Genomic DNA, 21,316 nt, shown 5'->3' with positions numbered 1-21,316 from the left:
ATGTCATGTTGCAGCTTTATAAGACTTTGGTTAGGCCACACTTACAGCATTGCCTTCAATTCTGATCACCACACACAGGAAAGAAGTGGAGGCTTTGGAGAAGGTGCAGAGGTGGTTTACCAGGATGCTGCCTAGATTAGAGAGTATGAGCCGTAGGAGAAACTAGAAAAACTTGGGTTGTTTTCTCGAGAGCAGCGGAGGCTGAAGGCAGACTTGATTGAAGTCTATAAAATTATGAAATGCATAGATACGGTTGACAGAATCTTTTCCCCCCAGAGTTTAAATGTCCAACACGGGGGCATGCATTTAAAGGTGAGGAGGAAGAAGTTCAAAGGAGACGTGAGGGGCAAGTTTTTTTTAAAACACACAGTGGTAGGAGTCCGGAATGTGCTGCCAGAGGTGGTGATGGAGGCAGATACAGTAGAGGCATTTAAAGGGACTTTTAGATAAGCACATGAATATGCAAGGAGTAGAGGGTCATGGACTAAGGATAGGCAGAAGTGATTAATAATATTTGGCATTATGTCCGGTACAACATAGTGGGCCACAGACCCCTTCCTGTGCTGTATTGTTCTATGTTCTAATCCCTACTGTACAGAGAGGCCATTTGGCCCATCAAGTCTGCACTGATCCTCTGAAGAGCATCTGACCCTATCCCCACAGCCCCACATTTACCATAGTCAACCCACCTAGCCTGCACATCCCTGAACATTACGGCGCAATTTAGCATGGCCAAATCACCTAACCTGCAGATCTTTGGACTATGGGAGAACACTGGAAAACTTGGCAGAAACATGCAAACTCCTCAGAGACAGTCGCCTAAGGCTGGAATTGAACCCAGGTCTCTGGTGCTGCAAGGCAGCAGTGTGAACCACTGAGCCATCATGCTGCCCAGGATGGTACAACAGAACTTCACAATATTAAAATAGTATAAATAAATTGACATTTAAACAGAATTCATATCGACATCAATTACAATTGTCAGGTTATAATTAAGTTAGTACAAATAATCCAATTCAATATCCTTTGACCTTCAGAAGACAATTAAATCCTGGGCTGAGGTTTGGGGACCCCTGGAAAATTTCAAAGCTGCTTGATAATTTGTCAGATAAAGGTATTCAGTTATGGATTCAAAGGTGGACTAAATAGAGTTAAGATAGAGATCAGTTATGATCTAACTGAATTGTGAAGCAGAACAGAGCAACTGAAGGGCTGATTGCAGCCTCATAGTCCTACAGCAAGTGTGACTGGGAAAATTAGGGAAATTAAATGGAAATGAGGTGCCTTAATCAGAATGTAAACTTACCTTGTAAAACTGTGGCATGATATAGTGGAAGTACATTCAAACATATTTCTGTAAACTCCACCATACAATAAGATCACTGCTGAAATTTGATTAATCTTTTCCGTTAGCCGTATAATCAGAAATGGGCAGATATATGATTTTTCAGGGAATTAAATACAGGAATGAGTGAGAAAGTGGAGTTAAGTAAAGTCAGCTCTTATAATAAGACTGTAAGGCATAGGAGCAGAAATTAGGCCATTCAGCTCGAGTCTGTTCCGTCATTTATTCATGGCTGATAAGTTTCTCAACCCCATTCTCCCCGTAACCCTTGTTCCCCTTGACAATCAAGAACCTATCTCTGTCTTAAATATACTCAATGAAATTATACTGAATACCAGGATGGACTGAGACAGCCAAATTGTCTAGCCCTTTTCCTATTTGTAATATTCTTGTCCCTTGATTATCTTAAATAAAAAGAAAATCAATCTTAGCTTCAATACACCCAATGATGGCAAATGAGCAATGGCAGATGCTTTGAATTGTGGTTCAATTTAGAGTTACAGAATTTTCTTCCTCTACAGGGAGCATCAGTTGGCAAAACAAAATCAAGAATTCGATTTCCAAGTTCAACAAGAGCAAAAAAAAAAATTAGCGTCAGCTACAATTCAGCTGACAGCACGAATGCCTCTGAGGCTTCAAGATCCGGTCCAACACCAGGTTCAAGCATGAAAATCATGGCTGATACTCCTGGCCAGCACTGAGCATGTGCAACAGAATCCAAGGTTGCTGACATTTGGTTGAGATATTAAACCAAAACCCCATCTACCTACTCAGATAGACGTAAAGGATCCCAAGGGCCAATCTTAAAGAAGGGCAGGAGGCTATTCTCAGTAACCAGACCACAACTGAACCCTCAATCAGCATCACAAAAGACATAGGACTTGGTGACGACCATACTACCTTTGAGTCTGAGAGCATAAAGGCTGCCATATCTTGTCCAGGATAAGACTGAATTAGAATTAGAATCCCTACAGTGTGGAAACAGGCCCTTCGGCCCAACAAGTCCACACTGAACCTCAGAGCATCCCACCCACATCCATCCCCCTATGACCCACCTAATATACACCCTCTACCTCCCTGAACACTACAGGCAATTTAGCATGGCCAATCCGCCTAACCTGCACATCTTTGGACTGTGGGAGGAAACCGGAGCACCCGGAGAAAACCCACGCAGACACGGGGAGAATGTGCAAACTCCACACACACAGTCGCCCGCGGCTGGAATCGAACCCAGGTCCCTGGCGCTGTGAGGCAGCAGTGCTAACCACTGTGCCACCGTGTCGCCGGTGCTAACCACTGTGCCACCGTGTCGCCCGTGACTGCATTTCAAAGTACTTTATTAGCTGCCATGTGCTTGGAGATGGCTAGTGGTCATGAAAAGCACTATACAAAAACACATATAGACAGTCTTTTTTTCTCTACAAATCTAAGCACTGTTTCATTAAATGAATACAAGAAAGCAATCTACCACTTCCCTTCCTCATTGTTTTTCCTTATGATCTCCCATTTCGGATAGCAGCTATTGGCAGACATTTTGCTTAAATAAAATTGATCGTCCCACCCAGTGATTAAATAGGAGGAGCATCCAACAGAAGGCAGCAGAGAGGAGTCAGAGAGGAGCATTCTACGAGAAGTTGGCTCAGTCACCATGACTGAACAGCAGATTGAAGAACCCAGTGTCAAGTGACAGTAAGTGCCAGATTTTACATTAATGTAGTGTTTCAATCCCTCTCTCCTCCTCTAACCAAAAAAAAAAATGGAGAAAGGCTGTTAGAAAATTTGTTGTAGCCAAGGAGGTGCTTGGTCTGATTGCATTTTAATTTAAGCAACCAGTTAACTAAAAATTACCAACAAAATATTTTGAGAGCAGCTGCTGTGTGGTGGAAGTGCTCTGGTTGGTGTAAGTGCAGGCTTAGGTGAGAATGATGAGCAAAGTAAAGGCAAGGTAAGATTCTTTCATTTTTCCTAGTGTAGGGGCGGATATGGCAGTTAGGGCAGTAGTGTGCTTCTCTTGCTAAATGTGGGAGATCAAAGAGCAGTCTAGTGTCCCTGACAACTGTCTCTTCAGGAAGTGTGACCAGCTGTAGCTCCTCACAGGCCGCGTGGCTTGCTTGGAGCGGCAACCGGACACACTGAGGAGCATATAGGAGGCAGACTGTGAGTTAGGCACTAGTTACAGGGAGGTGGACACACCACAGGTTCAGTCAGGTAAATGGGTGACTGTTAGGAGAGGCAGGCAGGTAGTGTAGGAGTCTCCTGTGGCTATTTCCCTCTCCAACAGGTGTACTGTTTTGGATACAGTTTTTTTTTTGAGGGGGTGTGGCTGGGGGGAGCAGCCTCTCGGGAATATAACAGCAGCAGCCAGGCCAGTGGCACTACAACTCTGCTGTAGAGCAGGGTTGGACAAAGTCCAAGTGAGCAATAACAGACTCACTACGTAGGGGCAGAGACTGGCATTTCTGTGACTGTGTTTGAAACTCCAGGATGGTGTGTTGCCTCCCTGGTGCCAGGGTCAAGGACATCTCAGCAGTTCCATGAAATTCTTAAGGGGGAGGGTGAGCAGCCAGAGGTCGTTGCACAGATTGATATCAAAAGACATAGGTAGAAAGACTGATGGGGTCTTATGGAGAGAGTACAGGGAATTAGGAAAGAGGCTGAAAAGCAAGACTTGAAGGGCAGTAACTTCTGGAGTTGGTGCAGGGGCAGGGTTTCAGGTTCTTGGATCATTGACACCTCTTCTGCAGCAGGGGTGACTTGTACAAGAGGGATGAGTTGCACCTAAACTGGAGGGGAACCAATATCCTCACAGGGAAGTTCACTAGTGCTACTTAGGAGAGTTAAAACTAGAGTGGCATGGGGCTGGGAACCAGAGCAGCAGGTCAGCAAATAGAGGGATTGAGGGGAAGGTAGATGTTAGGACCAGTAAATCAGAAAAGGAGGACTGGCAGAGACAGGTAAATGAACACAACGGGGCTGATGGGCTGAAGTATGCTTAATTCAGCACAATGAGTATTATGGGCAAGGCAAATGAGCTTAGAGCCTGGATCAGTATGTGGGACTAGGATGTTGTGGTCATTACAGAAACTTGGTCAAGAGGGAACAGGACTAGCTGCTGACCATTCCAGGGTTTCGTTTTTTTAGACAAAACAGAAGGGGACGTAAAAGAGGTGGAGGAGTTGCTTGACTAATCAGGAAGAATGTCACATCTGCACTCAAGAGGACATGGTGGAGGGCTCATCCTCTGAGGCAATGTGGGTACAGCTCAAAAATAAGAAGGGTGCAACTCTGATGGCATTATGCTATAGGCTCCCCCAAAGCCACCAAAACATTGAAGAATAAAGGAGTGTAGATTGTGGAAAGATGCAATAACAGGATTGTCATAGTGGGTGACTTTAACCTCGCCAATATTGGCTGGGACTTCCTTAGAGCAAGAGGCTTAGAGGGAGCAGAATTTCTTTGTGCATTCAAGAGGGTTTCTTGAAACAGCATATAGATAGTTCAACTAGAGGAGGGCCATACTGGACCTTGTATTAGCTAACAAGTCTGTTCAAGTGACTGACCTCACAGCGGGAGAGCATTTTGAAAACAGTGATGACAACTCCTTAAGTGTTAAGATGGCCATGAATAAGGATAAGTCAGGACCTTTGTGGGAAGGTACTAAATTGGGGGAGGACAAATTACGACAGAATTATGCAGGAACTAGGGAGAGTTAACTGGGAGCAGCTTTTATTGGACAAGTCGACATTTGACATGTGGGGAGCTGTTTAAAGACCTACTGATATGTTCCAGTGAGGAGGAAGGGCAAGGATGGCAAGGTAAAGGACCCTTGGATAATGAGGCATGTTGTGAATTTAGTCAAAAGGGAAAAAAAAACCTACGCATAGGGTTTAGGAAGCCAAATCGGACAGGGCTCATGAGGACTATAAGGAAAGCAGGAAAGAACTCAAGCAGGGAATTAGGAGAACAAGGGCAGGCCATGAAATGACCTTGGCAAGCAGGGTTAGAGAGAATCCCAAGGCATTCTATATATACATTAAAAACAAGCGGATAAGTAGGGAAAGGTTAGGACCACTCAAGAATAAAGGAGGGAAGTTGTGTTTGGAGGCTGAGGATGTGGGTGAGTTCCTAAATGAGTACTTGGCATCAGTATTCACCCACGGGAAGGATTTGGAGGACAGTGAGTTTAGTGTGAAGCAGAATACTATGCTAGGGCATTTTGAAATCAAGAAAGAAGTGGCGTTGGGTGTCTTGAAGAGCATTAAAGGTGGATAAGTCCTCGGGACCCAATTGCATCTACCTCAGGTTTTTGAGAGGGGCAAGAGGGGCCTTGACCAAGATCTTTGAATCCTCGCTAGCCACTGGAGAGATCCCAAAAGACTGGCAAGTAGCTAATGTTGTTCCTCTGTTCGAGAGGGGAAATAGGGATAATCCAGGAAACTATAGACCAGTGAGTCTCACATTGGTGTTTGGGAAACTACTGGAGAGAATTCTTAGGGATAGGATTTATGCACATTTGGAAAAGCATGGCTTAATTAGGGACTGTCAGCATGGCTTTGTGCAGGGCAGGTCATGTCTTACTAACTTGATCGAATTTTTCAAGGTGGTGATCAATGAGGGTAGAGTAGTGGATGTTGTCTACATGGATTTTAGTAGGGTTTTCGATAAGGTCTCTCATGGTAGTCTCATCCAGAAGCTTAAGAGGCACAGGATTCATGGTGACTTGGCCAGGTGGATTCAGAATTGGCTTGCCCATTGAAGGCAGAGGGTAGTGGTGGGTATTTTACTGGCTGGAGGTCCATGACTAGCAGTGTTCCACAACTGGGACCTCTGCTGTTTGAGATATATTTGATGAAAATGTAGATAGGTAGGTTAGTAAGTTTGCAGAAGACAAAAGATTAGTGAAGTTGTGCATAGTGTAGAAGGTTATCAAAGGATGCAGCAGGATATAGATCAGTTGTAGATATGGGCGGAGAAATGGCAGATGGCGTTTAATCTGGGCAAGCATGAGGTGCTGCACTTTGGGAGATCAAATGTTAAGGAAAAGTATACAGTTAATGGTAGGACCCTGAACAATATTGATGCACAGGAGGATCTTGGGGTTCAAGTCCATAGCTCCCTGAATGTTCCCACACAAGTAGACAGGACAGTAAAGGCAGCTTATGGCATGCTTGCCTTTATTGGTCAGGGCATTGAGTACAAGAGTTAAGATGTCATGTTGCAGCTTTATAAGACTTCGATTAGATCACACTGGCAACATTGCATTCAATTCTGGTCGCCACATTACAGGAAGGAAGTGGAAGCTTTGGGAAGGGTGCAGAAGAGGCTTACCAGGCTGCTGGCTGGATTATGAGCTATAAGGAGTGGCTAGAAAATCTAGGGTTGTTTTCAAGCCTGAGGGGAGAATTGATAAAAGTTTGTAAAATTATGAGATGCATAAATAGATTCTGACTGTCAACCCTTTCTCCCCCAGAGTTGAAATGTCTAATACTAGGGGCATGCATTGAAGGTGAGGGGGAGTTCAAAGATGATGTGAAGGGCAAGCTTTTTTTACCCAGAGGTGTAGGAGTCTGGAACGTGCTGCCAGGGGTGGTGCTGGAGGCAGATACAATAGGGGTATTTAAGGGGCTTTTAGATAAGCACATGAATACACAAGGAATGGAGGGACATGGAAAAAGGCAGGCAGATATGATTAGTTTAATTTGGCGTCATGTTCAGCACAACATCATTGGCCGAATGGCCTGTTCCTGTGCTGTACTGTTCTATATTATGAAAACGGAGAGCCAGAAAAGTAGTTATTAAAGCTTTCCTGTGTGACAGAAGGCTTCTGTATCTACAATGCAGAGGCTCAGCCTTCAATATACTTTTGAATATACCTAGATGATGCTTTGAATTGTTCATTTTTGTAATTTGCAAAAGGTATGAGCACATAAATGCAGCAAGACAGAATAAGGAGAAACAATAGTTTGGTTTGCACGGAATGCTTTTCATCCCCACCTTTACTTTGGCAGTGGCTGTTAGGAGAGAATAGTCTGGGGATTCCACAGCCTCTCGTTTCTGCTGTTGAGCATCAGGACCAACCAGCAAATTAAAGTGAGTAGCTAAGTGTCGTCTAAGCAGAGTCTTGTTGGGAGGAATATTCAGCAGCATCGCTAGTGTTTCCACATTAAAACGAGGTTCCAGAACCTGTAGATGGAACAGAAGCCATATTTAGATTAATCACATTTACCATGTATTCTTGACCAAGACTTCACAACCTTTGCACACATCTGCCCTCACACCTCAGACTATACAAGGTTGCAACTTTAATGTTAGGCACACAGGATTCCATTTAAGTTCCAAAAACAAGATTGCACAGTGCAAGCTTGAAATATCTCCTGTTGTATTTGATTTCCACTGGAGAAAACTACTACTCCCAACCAATGAAACAAATAGCTACTGACTTCTCACAATCTCGACGCACTAGTAACTAGCTACGGACCAAAAGCCTGCATTTGAGTAACTGCCACAATGCAAGCAGATTTTAATGAGAGAAATAAAAACAGAATACTGATAAAGTACACACCAGGGAAAAATCTGAGGTTTGGATGCAGGAAAGAACAAATAAGCTCCCAGCCTAAAATCTCTTGTCAGAGTCTTATTCACCAACATTATTCAGTTCTGACAAAAGGCCATTGACCTGAATTGTTTGCTCTGTTTCTCTCTCTATAGATACTATCAGACTTCCTGAGTATTGCCAGCAGTTTAAGATATTCAGCATCCACTATATTTTCCTTTTAAAAGAAAATTTTGTTTTTTGCATTCACAATCTTCTGTTCCTAAAGTGTTTGGTGCTTTTATTCCTAGCTACTGTGTGGTGGTGGTGATGGTGTGAAGGGAACATAACCTGCTTTAAATGTCTGCCTTTTTTCCCCACTTACCATTAATCCACCGTGCACACCACTACCACGCAAATTGGGTGCATATTCTGCCAAATCTGCTGATCGCAGCCATTCCATCACTCGGTGATTTGTCCACTGGGAGACTTCAGCGGGGGTGATGTTATTCTAGAAAGCAGAAAGTGATGGCTGATTAAAATGATCTTTCCTTGCAAATTTAAGAGCTGACACAGACTTAAATTCTGTACAGCCACCCGCACCTCCAATCTGCATTAACAGTGAGTATGTACTTAGAGACACTCCGGTCATGACAGGCATCAGGTAAATGCAAGCTGTATAGATACGTGTTTATCATTAACTGAGGTGCTTATTACCTCCTTTTGGTTCACAGACATTAATGATAACAAATTAGTTTAATATAATCACTGGAAAATGCGAGATAAGAAAGATCAATTTCATTTAAGAGAATATAATGATGTATGTTGCAGTCAATTCCTGGCCGCTCGCCTTCACTCAAAAGGAGGAGCAATACCCACACCACATGTCTGGGGTGCAGCGGTGCTTATTAGAGGGCAGAGGGAACCATAACATCAAATGCACAAGAGGAACAAATCATTTCAGAGAATATATTTCTCAATTTTTCCCTTCACTTTCCTGAAGGACTTGCTCCCAAGCATTTTCACTCTGCTAGCTTGGGAAATAGCAGCCCACAGATACTTTTTCACAATTCTCTCAGTATCTTTGCCACAATCAGGAGTGCCAAGCCTTCACACGACACCATCCACAGTGCACGTGGGGATCCGAACCAAAGTTTTGCTGCTGCAAAGTCAAGCTCAAATTGACCCACAGCAATCTTTACACATACCTCATCAGACGGCCTTCTACGAAGACAATTAGCTTCAAAATTATTTATTCGGAGAACCTGAATTGCCCTCTTGATGCTGAGGTGATGAAGAACACTGCCAACTTTCAGCGACAACAGGTCATCCTACAGGAGTAAAAATCATAAAAACTAATTTGGGAAACTGTACTACATCCTTGTGATAAACGACTGAAATGAATGAGAGGCAAACTGAATGCCAATAGTAAAAGCAAGGAGATAATATAATTGTGTCACAGGAAAAATGGCAGGTACTTGCTAACTTATACAAGTACAATTTCCAAACAAAATGAGGATGAAGTGTTTAGCTTGTTAGTTCAACAGATATTTAATACTGCAGTGAAACACTCAAAACGTCTTTTTAAGACCAGCAAATTTAAACTAGTTCGGAGCAGAATATTTTTCAAAAGATTGCTTAAAAAAAAAGACAAAACGGTTGAAAGCCAGTCCAATGCACAAACAGTGTCGCAAACCATGTCTTTACTTTCTCAGCAAAACACTAACAGGTTTTTTCTTTAAAACAAAAATCACCACAAACCACATCAATTCTATCCCCTGCACGTGTTTAAAGAATTTTCTCCATTGCCTGAAATTTGCCATTTTAGAAATCATTTAAATAATTTTGCTTGAAACTCCAAATTTGCATTAAAGATGGTTTGTTTAAAACATTCTTGCACCTTTGCTTCTTAAGCATGAAAGGTTAACTGAAACGGCTTAGGATGGAATTTTCTAATAGTATCTTGGCTTAAGATTTCTCTTTCCCTTTCATGCACAACCTCCTTTCACTATTTGTGTTCTGTTTGAGTACAGATGGACTATATTTGTTGGCAACGATTTAACATCTGGGCCAATTGAAAAACAGCCAATTGGTGCTCTATTATAGTTGCAGATGTCTCAAACATTTACTTTAGTGACCCAGTGCATTTAATGAGAAATATTAGTTGAAGGAAGTGTAAGCCTGTCTCTGGCCTGTTGCAAACACAGGCACGCTGTGACATCAGGGACTCACTCAACCTTGTATGTAATCTCACACCAAAGGGTCCTGCCATATGCCTTTTCAAGAAAATATTTTCACCTTTGACTGGATTTGAAGGAATTGTTTGGGCAATGACAATTAGTCAATGTAAACTTAAATATTAGGTTAATTATATTGTTTGTCTAACATTCAATGGGAGAAAAGGGCCATGCAGTTTCAAATACAATTCTAACCTTTACCGCAAGCCATTAACTAACTTTTAAAAAAAATACCACAAACACCCAAATGAAACAAGAATTTACTTGCCACGGTCACATAGTGAAGCATTCGACCATCAACTCTCCCTTCATCAAACTGTGTCTTATACTGGGGTAATCCAATATCATCCAGCCACCCTAATGGGGATAAATTCTATTTACTGCTTTGACAGTGAAGAAACAAGATTGGAAAACATTTGTACAATCAAAACAATGTGCATTACTTCATGCTGAAGTGACTGGATGAGGATAAAAGTATGGGGTTTTCTGTAGATTGAAGTAGCACAACACAGTATTTTTTTCTTTTACAAGAAGTACATCCCCTCTGTGCATCCTGAATGCATAAGTGAGACAAACTGCCAGCCTGGTTGATCACCTTAAATTCGGTATTAGCACAAGTCTTAGCACAATCTAGATTGCACAGCTGTTTCTTAAAGAAGAATCACATCTAATACTGGGCAATATGTTGAGTTTTGCAAGCACAGGAAATCTGGAGTACAGTCAGTACTCTCTGCCTGTGTGGCTCACTTTTATTTGGTTCATTCAGGGACTATGGATTTTTCTGGCTGCAACTGTCTTCACTGTCTTTCTCAATTGCCTTTCAGAAGGCGGCGGGGGCTTGAGAGACACTTCTTGATTTGCTGCTGTCCATTTTGTGTAGGTAAGCACGCAATACTGTTAAGGAAGGAATTCCAAGTTTTTGTCCCAGTGACGCTGGAGGAAAGGCAACATATTTCCAAGTCAGGATGACGACTAGCTTGGAGGGGAACTTGCAAGTGGTAGTATTTCCATATATTGGCTGCCTTTGTCCTTCTAGACACAAGCGGTTGCGGGTTTGGAAGGTGTTGTCCGAGGATCTTTGGTGAATTTCTGCAGCGCGTCTTGTAGATGATACACACTGCCAGTACCACGGAGTGCCAGTGGTTGAGGGAGTGGGTGTTTGTGGATTTATTGTCAATCAAGTGGGCTGCTTTGTCCTGGACAGAGTCAAACTTTTTGACTGTTGTTGGAACTGCACCCATCCAGGCAAGTAGAGAGTATTCCATCAAACTACTGACTTGAGCTTTGTAGATGGTGGACAGGTTTTGGGGAGTCAGAAGGTGAGCTACTCACTACAGTAATCCTAGCCTCTGACTTGCTCTTATAACCAGTTTTTATGTGGTGAGTCCAGTTAAAGTTTTGGTCAATGGTAACCCCAGGATGTTGATAGTGGGGGATTCAATGATAGTACTACCATTGAATGTCAGGGAGCAGTGGTTAGATTGTCTTTTATTGGAGATGGTCATTGCCTGGCATTTGTGCAAGGTGAATGTTACTTGCTACTTGGCAGCCCAAGTGCTGAATCTGTACTGGAACAGCTTAGATAGAAGCACATAGTCAGTATGATTGCTCTATTGTTGGCAGGGCTCATAGTTTTGCAATATTTTCTGCCTTGTCATTTTTTAATACCACACGGAGGGAATCAAATTAGCTGAGGTCTGGTATCTCTGTAGTTGCATGGGGACTTTAGAAGGAGACAAAGATAGTCATCCACTCAGCACTTTGGGATGAAAGTTTTTGCAAAAGCTTCATTCTCATTTTTGCACAATTGTGCTGGGGTCCCCCATAACTGGGGAGGGGGATTATTTATGGAAGTTCCTTGTCCACTGAGTTTTTCAATTGTCCCCCACCATTAACAACCAGAAGTGGCAGTAGTGCAGAGAATTAAACATGATTTACTGGTTACAGAATCATTTAGTCTTACGGTCTTTGGCATGCAAGCAGCTCTTAATGTCGAGATGGAACTTTGTCTCCATATGATTGCATAGTGCTGTTGGCAGGGGCGGGTGAACAGATTTCCTCACGTTTGGTCTGATGCCACTAATTCACAGGGCAAACAGTCAAATGTTGAGGACTCCCAAAGGAACTCCCTCATGACCGTTTACCCATGTACCACCATCTTAGCTGGGTCAGTGGTGCCAGTGGGACAGAAAATACCCAGCTGTATGGCACATTGGAAGTTGCAAGAGCATGACAACATCAGGCTGTTGCTTGACTAGTCTGCAAGAAGGCTCTCCCAATTCTGGCACTTCAGAGATGAGTTTGCTGTTAGCGCTTTTGATGCCTAGACTGATGTCAAGTGGTTTGTCCACTTACATTCCTGTAAGATTTTTTAAGCAGTTCCACAGAACTAAGTGGCTTACTAAGCCATTTCAGAGGGCATTTGAGAGTGAACCACATTGCCATGGGTCTGGAGTCACACATAGGCTAGGACAGGCCAGCAGCTTTCCTTCTCTAAAGGGCATTAGTGAATCAGATGAGTTTTTAGGACAATAAACATTGGTTTCATGGTTATCATTAGAGTTTTAATTCCAGATTTTCAAAAAAAATTTAAAATCCAGACCTGGTCCCCAAAGCATTAATGTGGTTCTCTGAATTACAGCAACAATATCACTCTGCAATAGGTTTTTCCTTTGAAGGTTCAGTGAAAAAAAAAATCAGCTAAACTGCGTGTGCATCTTGGGAATGTGCAATCACCGAAATGAAACACCCGAGACCTTGTCAGTTGAAGAAGAAATAAAAGAATAAAGATAGAAACACCTGTAAAAATATTGCTGGAAAAACGGCTGAATTTATTTAGATGTGGATGAAAAGATCTTTCTAATTGTCTCATAGAAAATAAATAGTTCTGTGCATTAAACTTATGTTCTTTTGTTTAAAGTACACTGGCAGCTTCATGTGAATATGTTCATTGAACGGCACAGCAAACTGGAAAAATACAACTAATGTCTATCATGCCAGGTTTCAGTCTGGGATCTTACTTGTCCAGTATTACCTCCACCTAGGATCATAAATCTCTTTCCCTTCCCACACCAAACTTTTTCTTCCATCCAACATTTCTACTTGGTCTCTCCCTCCATGATATTCTGGTGATTCTCTAGGTTTCAAAACCGACTTCAGACAGTCAATAAAAACTCATCTTCCATTCCCTTTCCATCAATGTTATGCCCATTTGTAGCCACACAACCCAGGTTGGTCCAGAAACAGCAGAACATATCCCAATTGCAATCAACACGCTTAAGAGGGCCTTAGATTCTTAAATAACCACAATTGTTGATCTCCAAGTCTTTATTGAGCACTGCGATATATTATTCTACTCACTTGTCACCCAGTTGTAGTCCAGCTTTCCCTTGTTATCTTCTTCTTCAGAGCCAAATGCTTGCAGAGCGAGTTGCAACTTCTTCCTATGTAGCGGATGCTTGATCCCAAGCTCCTATACAAACAGGTTGATCAAATAATGATCTGATTCTTCGCGGAAACTTAAAATTCAATCACTGAACATTCATTGCAATAGACATTGAATTAGAACATCGGTGTGAAGATTTCTGCTAACAACATATTCTCTCTTTTGAAAATACTAACTTGGTATGCCTAGCATAGTGTAATGTCAAAATTGCCTTAATGTGAAAAAAATGGCTAAATGGACAATGAGACAATTCAATTTGCAAGAGTCATACAGCAAGTAAACAAACCCTTTGGTCCAACTCATCTGCACCAACCAGATATCTCAATCTGACCTAGTCCCATTTGCTAGCACGTAGCCCATATCCCTAAACCCTTCATGTTCATGTACCCAACCAGATGCCTTTTAAATGTCATAACTGCCTCACTTTTGGCAGCTTGTTCCATAAATACATCACCCTCTGCATGGAAAAGTTACCCCTCAGGTCCTTTTTAAATCTTTCCCCTCTCACCTTAAACCTATGCCTTCTGGTTTTGGACACCTCCCCCTCCCCCCACTCAAGGGGAAAGAAAGACCTTGTCTATTTACCCTAACTATGCCTCTCATGATCTTATAAACCTCTAAGGTTAGCCCTCAGTCTTTGACAATCCAGAGAAATAAGTTTCAGCCTATTCAGCCTCTCCCTATAGCTCAAACCCTCCAGTCCTGGCAACATCCTTGTAAATCTTTTCTGCACCCTCCAAGTTTAACATCTTTCCAAGCTATTAAGAATTAGCTACAGCAAACAATCAAACTGTGTCACTAGTCTGAAGCATGCCAGAAAACAGTTTGTAGAGACACAGTTTGTCGTAGCTTTGTGTTGTTCATTCATCAGGATGATTCACAAGAATTATCGAACCACAAGGGAAACATTTATACCGTATGAAAGGAGTGTACTGACTGGTGGCAAGTGGATTCTGATTGGTACAGACATTCCCATGGAGAACACAGCAGTTAATAATGATCGACAGTCAGCTGCTAGGCTTTAAATTTTAAATCAGGCAGGTTAACACTGATTGGTCACAGCATTGCCCTGAGAAATGGGCTACTATACTGTTGTCACTTACTTTGTTTAGTTGAAATAAGCACAGTATGAGCACATGTTCTCGGTTTAAAAAGAACGCAGTCCTATATATTGATATGTATATCTTACAGCACAGGCAAGTGCACCACAGAGTTTGACTGGATCCTAAATTAGTTGTCAACGTAATTGTTCATATACTCAGGATTTTCCAGCAAATGCAACCTCATGCTGAAATGTGGTGCAAAGACATCATGGGGGCTAATGGCTACTGTACCTAGATAATTTCTCATTGCACAAACTAAATGGCCGTAAGGCTGTCACTTTTGGTCCTGTAAAGTGTCCAATCTATCTTTTGAGATAACTTTCCAAGGTAATCCAAGATTAATTAGTTGGCAAAGTTATCTATTTCATAAACGAAAACAGAAATTGCTGGAAAAACTCAGGTCTGGCAGCATCTGTGAAAAGGAATCATAGTTAATGTTTTGGGTCTGGTGACCCTTCCTCAGAGCTCATAACAATTTCATGTTGCTACTATATAGTGTGTTCATCACCAACAGGATGCTGCAGTCAAGCTGAAACCATGTTCTGCTCATCACACGAGTATTGTGGTATATGAAATTCAATGCCAGTATGATGCCCAGTATGTAAGATGCACAGCCCAAAGCATATCTGTTCAGCAGTTCACAAGGTACAGACTGTACCCAATGAGTTAGCACTTGCAAAATTTGCAACAGTGTCCAGCATCATATGCAATTACCTAATTGGATGACATTTGCTCGATAATCCTGAGTGTAGAAGAATTACGCTGACAACCAACTCAGGATTGTCAGTAAAGCTGTGAGACACACCGTCCTTTATGGTAAGCTGCAAGTAGTAATAAACGGGGTCCTGTTCTTTGCTGACAGAAAGAATGTGCGTGTGCATGTTCTCTGTTTCTACTCCACAAAATAGGTGAGTCATTTATAGATCAACTTGTCTTAGCAATACCTTGACCAATGAGAGCTAACCTGCATGGTTTAAAATGTAAAGGAAGGCTAGCAATTAACTGTCGGTCATCATCTAACTAGTGCATTCTTCATGGACAAACCTCAACCAGAATTCACTTATTAACCAAACACTTGCGCCTCATTGTATGAAATGGTGGTTTCCCCTCAAGTATTCTTATGAATTCCTCTGATGAGTAACAATCAAAAATTTTGAGGAAGTGTGTTCTTCCTCAGTAATACTGGAGTTCGGTATCACCAAACATGATCTGTTGCTAAACGTTAATCAACTGTCAGGAGAAATATAAGCAGTTCTGCCAATCACATTAACCACACCCTGAGACATGGAGCATAACATTTCAACGAGAAATTACATTGCTAACCAGGATAGACACATGCAAGCAGACAAACCTGTAATTCTACTTTAGTGCACCCCTTTGTGGATTTCCAGGACAAGTCAGCTATCTTACTGATTACATGCTATTTTAGTTGTTAATTATATGTCATATTAATGGAAAATCAAAAGCACAAACACTTTGCTGTTTAGAAATTCACCCAGATGCAGAGTGTCTCACTCCTTTTACCTCACAACTAATGGCCATGCCTCCAGATGTCTTGACCCCCAACCTCTGGAATTCCATCCTGAAAATTCTCTCTTTCCCCCTGTTTAACCATTCTGTGAATCACATGCCCCAATATGCCCTTTGCAAGTTCTAGAATTATTTTGAGTCATAATATGAAGCGCCTCAAAATGCTTTCCTACTTTAAAAGTACCATACAATGCGAGTTGTTGTAGTAATTTGACTCACTCTTTCGAGGTCCTGCTGAGATGCATGCAGCAAAGTCTGGCCTGAAGTGATCCAGGATTTGGAACCACCTACGTACATGCCCAATCCTTGGTCATGCAGCCAGTTACACACTTGCTCTCTGGTCCACTTTGCAAATGGAGCATCCAGATCACTGCAGAAAAATCATACTCCTCTCATTAGTGATGAATTTTATTTAGAACACAATTCCTTTAAAATTATTATAGAACCAAATCTTAGACACTATACAAGCCACAGGATCCACGGGTTAACTACAGAAAGCTCTCTAATTGCTCCTATCCAACTCCAGCTCATGGTTTGCCCATTTTATACTTCGGAATGTATACGGTCGATTTAACCAGTTAACAGGCCATTATCTATCTTTTACATTCCAAGCATATTGACTGTTTAAAACATCCTTTTAACAGCGTGTATTCCCTCCTCCATTAATATTGCCACCACATTTACTTTTTTCTTTTTTCCACCCCTGCCAAATAAATTACTCCCATATTTGTTTGTCATTCTTGTTATGTTTATAGTTTCCATTAATACCTAGAAAAATAAATTGCTGAGGTAACTTTGTTGCATTCTTCCTCGACAGGAACAAAAAAGGTGGCACAGTGGCTAGCACTGTTGTCTTCTAGCGCCAAGGGCCCAGGTTTGATTCCATCCTTGGGTGACTGTCTGCGTGGAGTTTGTACATTCTCCCTACGTCTGCATGGGTTTCTTCCAGTTTCCCCTCAGAATCCAAATTTGTGCAGGTTAGGTCAATTGGCCATGCTAAATTGCTCCATAGTGTCCAGGGATGTGCAGGCTAGGTGAATCAACAATGGGAAATGCACGGTTACAGGCTTAGGGTAGGTGGGTGGGGGTGGTGTGGACTCGATGGCCTGCTTCCACACTGCGGGGATTTTATTTCCAATTTCTTTTCCTTACAATCTACATAGGTGGTATGTAAATTTTATATCCTAGCGAGCTATGACTGCTCAGTTGAATATATTCAAGACCAAGGTTAATAGTATATTTGTTCTTCTAAACGAAGCAAGGCATGTGGAGAAACAGGAAAGAAAGTGGTGTTAAGACCAAGTCAATAAAGTTCTTACTGAACGGCAGAATAGGCTCAAAGGATCACATGGTCTTCTCTTGCTTCTCATGGTCTTAGCGTAGGGCTTTAAAAATGTTTGCCAAACCACATCATACAGGGTTAACCAGATATGACAATGAGAAATTGAAGATAGTGGACTATTACATGGAAAGTAGGCTTGGTGCAAAAACCACCTTTGGCTGGAATGGGGATCAGAGTAGTGTGCAGAAAACATGGACAACCTGGGTGTGTTTTATTATCCCCTGTTTTCAGGCAACAGAATACCTGGGAAAATATTGAAAGTACTAAAACTGTGATACAGCACATAACACTGGATTCAGAAGAGTATTGCTACTGGGGATTTTGCCACACTCATCAGACTTTCACCAGTGAACTGGGGTTTGAGAGACCAGGGCCACGGAAAGTGAGATAAAACTTAAGTGCCTCTGTAGCCAATCCCCAATGAGCCGAAAGGCATTGGGACTCATTAGATTGCACATGTATAATGTAGTTTAAGTTAGCAGATTTACTCATTAGTTTATATATAAAAATAGATCAAGCTAACTGATTTGCTCATTAGCTTGTATATATTAAGCAGATTAAGTTAATAAATTTGCTACGCATGGAAGTGCATGTCGTCTTGTCCTCATTTTGATATCCATTAGGTACGTTCAGCCTAATAATACATGGTCTCAATACAAAATTGAATAGATCTGTCACAGCATCGCTGAATTGTAGATAGCAGTCAGAACAGGTTAAAACACAAACCCATAAGTATCTTAACAGAACACTCATTACATTTTGAAATGTAAACACTAATTTATCATACGTTTTAGAATGCTGCAGATCCCGGGACCAGCCAAGTTTGGGACCTGATGTACTTCTGGTTCCACCTCTCTTGAAATCTGAATCAGTCATATCATCAGGAGTAAAGGTGGTTGACTGACTTCTTTTAAGCCTGTAAACAAAAACCCAAAGAAAAATGTGCTCAATTCAGGTTACCTGAAGTCCAGTGTACCATCGTCACCTTTCACTTTGCCAGCAAACCAACATTTTCTTCTCTGCAGTTGCCTCTTTCCCTAAGCGTTCATTCAATAAGGAAAAAGGTCTCATCTCTTGCTGTCACTGATTAAACCATTACTGGCTGAAACTCAACCAGACCTTGAGCTTCTTTCTAAAACCACCCTCCCCGCTTAAACTTTCTCTCAACTCCACTAGTCAAATCATATTACCCTTAAAAATCAAACCTGTTTCACTTTCCAAGATGACTTTCTGATCTCTCAAAAAGTCAGGAATATCCAGAGAACTGGAACCAAAATCTATTTTACCTCTATTTTGACATTCAAATTCCCAAACAATAACATACTGCATTGTTCTCAGGCACTCTCCCTTCCTTTTCAAAACCACTCTCATCACGATGAAAAGCAAAACCCTCAGGCCCAACATCCCAGCAAATTGGGGAAGTGGTGGTGTTGTGGTAATGTTATTACAGTAGTAAGCCAGAGAATGAGGCTAATGGTCCAGCAGCATGGTTTCAAATCCTACCACAGCAGAATTTAAATTCAATTAATTAAATCTACAATTGAAAGTAGTCTCAGTAACCGTGATTACAAAGCTACAACTGATTGTTAGTTCACTCATGTCCTTTAAGAAGGAAGCCTGCCAATATTTATCCGGTCTGACCATGATTCCAGGCCCGGAGGCAATGTAGTTGACTCTTAACTGCCTTCAAATGTCCTAGCGAACCACTCAATTCAAAGGCAATTAGGACATTTCTGAAAAAGCTGATTTAAAATATCTAAAACTGTCACCCTACTTCTAAACGTTTCTTGTTAGCTTTTAAAAGCCTTCAGAATGTTTTAAAAGTAACTTGCATTTATACAGCTCCATTCATGCCATCAGGATGTTCCAATATGCCTTATAACAATTGAGTACTTGTTCTTAAGTACAGGCACTGTTGTAATGTAGGAAATACAGCAGCCAGTAACCTCCCACTAGTAGTGATGTGAATATGACCATAATTTGCTTTCGTGATACCGAGGGGAAAGAAATTGACCAAGGCACTGGGGAGAATTCCTTTTTAAAGATTGTGTCATGGGATCTTTTACATCCAGAGTAGACAGCTTTCAGTTTAATACAACAGATGGTATGTTTGACAGTCTCCCTCAATATTACACTACAGTCTCAGCCTCAACTTCTGTGCTTCAGTGTTGGAATGGGACTCAAACCCAGCACCTCTTGACACTCTCCATTTGAATATCTCTAAACAGGTTCCTGCCCTTGCCTTAGTAAATACATGGCACCTGAACTAAAAACACAAGCAGCATCTTGCAGCCTTTCAAATGAGGAGCCACATCATCCTCCTCCAATTACTTGCCTGCATTAATAACAGTGAAGCTATGCAGGGGCAGTCCTATTAATATGGACAAAGCAGGAAAGATAAAAGCAAAATACTGATGCTGAAAATCTTAAGAAAAACAAAATACTAGAAAAATTCAAAATTTATTATATTTCTAACTTTACAGTTCTGACGCAAAGTTCCAGGCCTGAACTGAAGGAGGGTATAGGCCCGAAATGTCAGCCTTCCTGCTCCTCTGATGCTGCTTGGCCTGCTGTGTTCATCCAGCTCTGTACCTTGCTTTCTCTGAAATGTTAATTCTGTTTCTCTTCGCAGATGCTGCCAGAGTCTAGCATTTTCAGCATTTTGCGTTTTTGTTTCAGATTTTCAGCGTTTCACACAGTACTTTGCTTTTGTCTTGCCTCCTTTGTCCAGGTCAATGGCACTGCCTCAGATGGCTCTACTCTTACCAGATCATCCCAACGCGAGCTTAACAACTAGCTCCCACCTATTCCTCCAATGTCCTCCAGCAATCGTTCCTTGGATCCCAGCTATTATTCACCTGAATATTATCTCTTAGTGAAATCATCCACAGAAAAAGGTCGGCTTTCACACACAAACTGATGAGACACAACTTGCTTGATCACTTCTGTATGATAAGTGTGCTCTTCAAATATCCTGAGACAAATATTCTTTATGTACATACTGGGAAGGCCAAATACATCAGCTTCAGCCCTGTCACAAAACCCTGCACCTAAGCCATTGATTTCCTTCCTGCACCTGGCTGAAGCAATTTAACTATGGAGTTCTTTCTGCCCAGTCTTTGTCTCAGTGTGAACCAAGCCATCCACAATCTCAGCATGTTATTTGACAGAGAGACTGGTCAGTTCCACATCTGAGAGACGTTGGTTGGCTGCTCCCCTCAACATATGGAAACTCATCCATGTATTAGAAACCTCAACTCTTTAGCGTTTCAATGCTCTCCTGACTCTCCATTAGAGTTTATATGTAGGATTAAACAACGGGGTGGGAAAATGTTCATCTGGTATATAAACACCAGTATACACTTGGACTCAAAGCATTTCCATGTTGTAAGTATTTTATAAATTTTCACTTTCTCTTCCCCCGTAAGTGATGGCTGTCTTCCAGCCTCTTGGGCCTAAAACATTGAAATTCCACTTGTAAACCTACCTGCTGCTGCAGCTCCCGTCTCCTTTAAGGTTGTCTGGAAAACTCTAGAATAAACATTTTGCTACTACTCCCATTATCTCTCTGATTACGGCTCTATGGAAAACCTGAGGCAGTGCCTCTTGCCCCTCAGCAGTTTTAAGATGTGTATAAAGGGAACGTTTTTGGCATCATCTTTAGAACATTTATCAATCACAAAACCATTACTTTAATGTCAAAGTCCCTATTAACTTTATAATTGTAACGTTTATAATTGGGGTAAGGGTAATTACAATTCTGTTAGGCAAGAACTGGGTAA

General features: G+C 41.7%; 1 protein-coding gene across 9 annotated transcripts in view; it reads right to left on the bottom strand.

Annotated features, from left to right (window-relative positions):
* The window catches only part of ppfibp1b (PPFIA binding protein 1b), a 149,541-nt gene that overhangs the window by 3,599 nt on the left and 124,626 nt on the right, over positions 1-21,316 (bottom strand). For all 9 annotated transcript variants that reach the window (XM_048607437.1, XM_048607438.1, XM_048607435.1 and 6 more), the window contains 7 exons: positions 18,322-18,450; positions 16,412-16,562; positions 13,475-13,586; positions 10,383-10,471; positions 9,086-9,208; positions 8,263-8,388; positions 7,340-7,528 (listed from right to left, as the gene is read on the bottom strand). In XM_048607437.1, coding sequence (XP_048463394.1) covers positions 7,340-7,528; positions 8,263-8,388; positions 9,086-9,208; positions 10,383-10,471; positions 13,475-13,586; positions 16,412-16,562; positions 18,322-18,450 — 919 coding nt within the window. The remainder of the gene's footprint in view (positions 1-7,339; positions 7,529-8,262; positions 8,389-9,085; positions 9,209-10,382; positions 10,472-13,474; positions 13,587-16,411; positions 16,563-18,321; positions 18,451-21,316) is intronic.

Source organism: Rhincodon typus, chromosome 18 (assembly GCF_021869965.1).
Source record: "Rhincodon typus isolate 14 chromosome 18, sRhiTyp1.1, whole genome shotgun sequence".
In the NCBI taxonomy this organism is placed as follows: domain Eukaryota; kingdom Metazoa; phylum Chordata; class Chondrichthyes; order Orectolobiformes; family Rhincodontidae; genus Rhincodon; species Rhincodon typus.
Note: the sequence above shows the minus strand (reverse complement) of the source record. Positions and strands in the feature narration are given on the sequence as shown.